Source organism: Scyliorhinus canicula, chromosome 7 (assembly GCF_902713615.1).
Source record: "Scyliorhinus canicula chromosome 7, sScyCan1.1, whole genome shotgun sequence".
NCBI lineage: Eukaryota > Metazoa > Chordata > Chondrichthyes > Carcharhiniformes > Scyliorhinidae > Scyliorhinus > Scyliorhinus canicula.
The window spans coordinates 148,692,835-148,696,043 of NC_052152.1; the positions used below are offsets into that span (position 1 = coordinate 148,692,835).

General features: G+C 44.0%; 1 protein-coding gene across 1 annotated transcript; it reads right to left on the minus strand.

The window, feature by feature from the left end:
- Positions 1-211: 211 nt before the first annotated feature.
- On the minus strand, positions 212-2,649 carry LOC119969454 (melanocortin receptor 3-like). Its single transcript, XM_038803099.1, has one exon. It carries the CDS (start codon positions 2,424-2,426, stop codon positions 1,449-1,451), a length of 978 nt encoding a protein of 325 aa, XP_038659027.1. The 5' UTR covers positions 2,427-2,649; the 3' UTR covers positions 212-1,448.
- Positions 2,650-3,209: the final 560 nt, after the last annotated feature.

Sequence of the window (3,209 nt, forward strand, 5' to 3'; positions counted from 1 at the left end):
GTTCGGCCCATCGAATCTGCACTGGCCCTGGGAAAGAGTGCCCCACTTATGCCCATCCCATCCCCATAACCCAGTAACCCCACCTCATCCTTTTGGACACCAAGGACAATTTAGCATGGCCAATCCACCTAACCAGCACATCTTTGGACTGTGGGAGGAAACCAGAGCACCTGGAGGAAACCCACGCAGACTCGGGGAGAACATGCAGACGCCACACAGACAGTGATCCAAGCCGGCTTCGAACCTGGGACCCTGGAGCTGTGAAGTAACTGTGCTAACCACTATGCTACTGTGCTGCCCGTACAAAAAATCTGGAAGTTAGTTCTGAAAATACGTCTATTCTGTCAATCTCAACATCCCTATGAATTCATTAGCATACTCATGAATACTCATAAATTAGCTGAAAGAGCTGAACTGACACTATGTTACATCTTTCTGTTCGAGAATGATATTTTCAATAACTCATTTGACCATCGTTCATGCATATCAGGGCTATAAGCATGTTCAAGAGTACGTCATTGAGGTTTTCCAGTCTATGCCGTAAAAAATGCATTCAAACGACCAGGAAATACAATCTCAGATCCTTCTTTAAAAACCCACAGAAGTGCAATGAAACACCAGAAGAACAACTTTGTTTCTTACTGCGCCTACAAAGTCTGGTTGCAATTTGAAAAGACATGTGCAGGAAAGTCATGCATAAGGCTTTGTAAGTTGGGGTGAGCACTTTGTTTAGGCTGCGAGATCAATGGACAATTGTGAAAGGTCGATGAGCTTTAGATATTGTACTTGCGTTGAGTAGCTCACTTCTGGCCCTGCCGCCGTCAATGGGATTTCCCGTTGAATGCAACCCTGGTCGCCGGAAACCCGAGGTAGGGGTACGCCACTGGTGGGACCGGAATATCCCGCTGGCGTGAACAGCAGGAAAATTCTGCCCAATTAGCAAGTAACCTTGTACCTGTTCATACGGCAACCCTTTTCCCCTGTAATTTTAACCAAGGTCTTGTCTATTTAAAACAGTGCAATTCATCTCTTATAGAGCAAAGCAATAGGATGTCAAACACATATCTTATCTACTAAACACCCAATCATCATTCCAGCCTATCTTGTATCTGAGTTCATAAATATACACAATGAGATATCAAACAAATCTAGTTTTGCATTATTTGTAGAATAGTTACAATGTTTGTTTTCTGTCTTAATGCATCATGAGAGTTTAATGCAGCTTGTCTTTGGTCTCTTTAAAAGTTGCAATGGGAATTCTCAGCTCTCTTTTGATGATGATTTTGATTCAGAGGGCTTTCTTCATCCAAGAGTCTGTCCAAAGGTTGTCTTTTCACGTCACTGTGGCACGGGGTTGTCTCAAGTGAGTTAAAATCCAACCCGGGAGACTGAAACTGAGTTAGAAAGGTTATTGACCCGGCCCCGGTGATGCAAAGCCGATGAAGTTACTACTTACAACGCAAGCTGGGATTCACACAAGAACAGAAAAGGAACTCTTTGAAGGTCTTGCGCATCTCCTGACTCCGAAAGGCATAAATCACGGGGTCAATGACTGAATTGCACATGATGAGGATCAGGTATGTGTTAAAGTGCGCCGTGTAGCAGATGCAGAATGGATTCTTAGGGCACGATATGATGAGGATGAGGTGAAGGAAAAAGGGAGCCCAACAGACGATGAAGATCCCAAGGAGGATGGTAATGGTGATGGCCCCTTTCATGCAAGTCCTCTGGCGGACAATACCATTGACTGGGAATGTGGCAATTCTTTTAATGTGCAGGCGAGCGAGCATGAACATGTGGACATATAGCGTGGTCATGAGGAAAAGCATGGTGAAGAACATGGTGATAAGACAAATGATGACAGTTTTACTGTCTGAATAAATTATGAAGATGATGCCACAGAAAATGCAAGAAATCCAGATAAGTACGATCAAAATTAAAGCCCGCTTCACTGTCATGATGCTGTGGTAGCGCAAAGCATAGAAGATAGTGATGTACCTGTCGATGGCAATGACTAACAGATTGCATATTGATGCCACTAGCGAAATACAAATCATTGAGTCAAAAACATTGTCCATTTGCTGAATGAACTGGTCAGTTGCCACTAAGTGGCCATTGTTCAGAAATGCCATCACGATTGTCTCCAGGGCATTAGATACACTTACCAGCATGTCTGCAACTGCTAAGCTGCAGAGGAAAAAATACATGGGAGAGTGGAGGTTTTTGTTCTTGAGAATTGCAAGGATGACCAAGATGTTTTCCAGGAGGCTGATGATGCCCAGAGCCAGAAACACTTGAGCTTTAATCGAGACCTGCTCGCAGAAGCCTGCACTGCTCACGTTGCTCAGGGCACTGCTGTCATTCAGACCTTCTGTGCCGTTCATGACCGGCAGTTGCCAGGAGAAGGTAGGATGGGTAGAATTCATCGTGACGATGGGTGCCTTGTGTCGGTGCAAGCAAAGCCCCAAAGAAGTGGCTTTTTTCCCCCCAGCAACAGGGTTAGAAAGTTCTGTTAATTCATTGCGCGATAGCTTGAGACTCGCGTGTCATTCTTCCCCTGTTGACTGAGGTCAGTCCGTTTTTTTAAGTCCTTCCATCACAGCAATTGCTTCTTTTGTTGGTTTTATCTGAGAATCCTGAACTTTCATTTTATTCACACGCGTCTTGATTTACTTCTGAGCTATATTAGCTGATGGTTCACCGCATTTATAGTCCGCTGGCAGCTCCTCCCTATTCTTTAGGGACTTCAAATGCCCATTTAAAGTGCAGGGTTCGGGCTGATTGACAGCGAGTTGCTGATAAACTATTGAAATAAGGTACCGTCTTCGAGCGCCTCAAAACGCCTCTACAGTCGTTGTTTGGTGCCCCCTTGTGTTGTTGCTTCTGATTACATAGCTATTAAAAAAAGCTACCAATTTAAGTAGCAAATCATTCTATGATGACCGCAACCAGCTTCTTGTCAAAACCTTCTGCACTGAAATTGATAAAAGTGTTTACAATGTAAACCATTACCTAGCTTTAATAGTGATAGAAATTTGAAAGAAGGTGACAGCATGGAGAAAAAAAAAGGGCAAGTGTGGGGTTGGCCAGTCTCAAACTTCCTTATGAGACCCAAGGGAGTGCTCCTGCTAAATCTGGCCATGAAGGAATCTTCTGAGAAGTTTAATAAAAATACTTCCCTTGGCCTCTTCTGCCCACTCCACTAATTC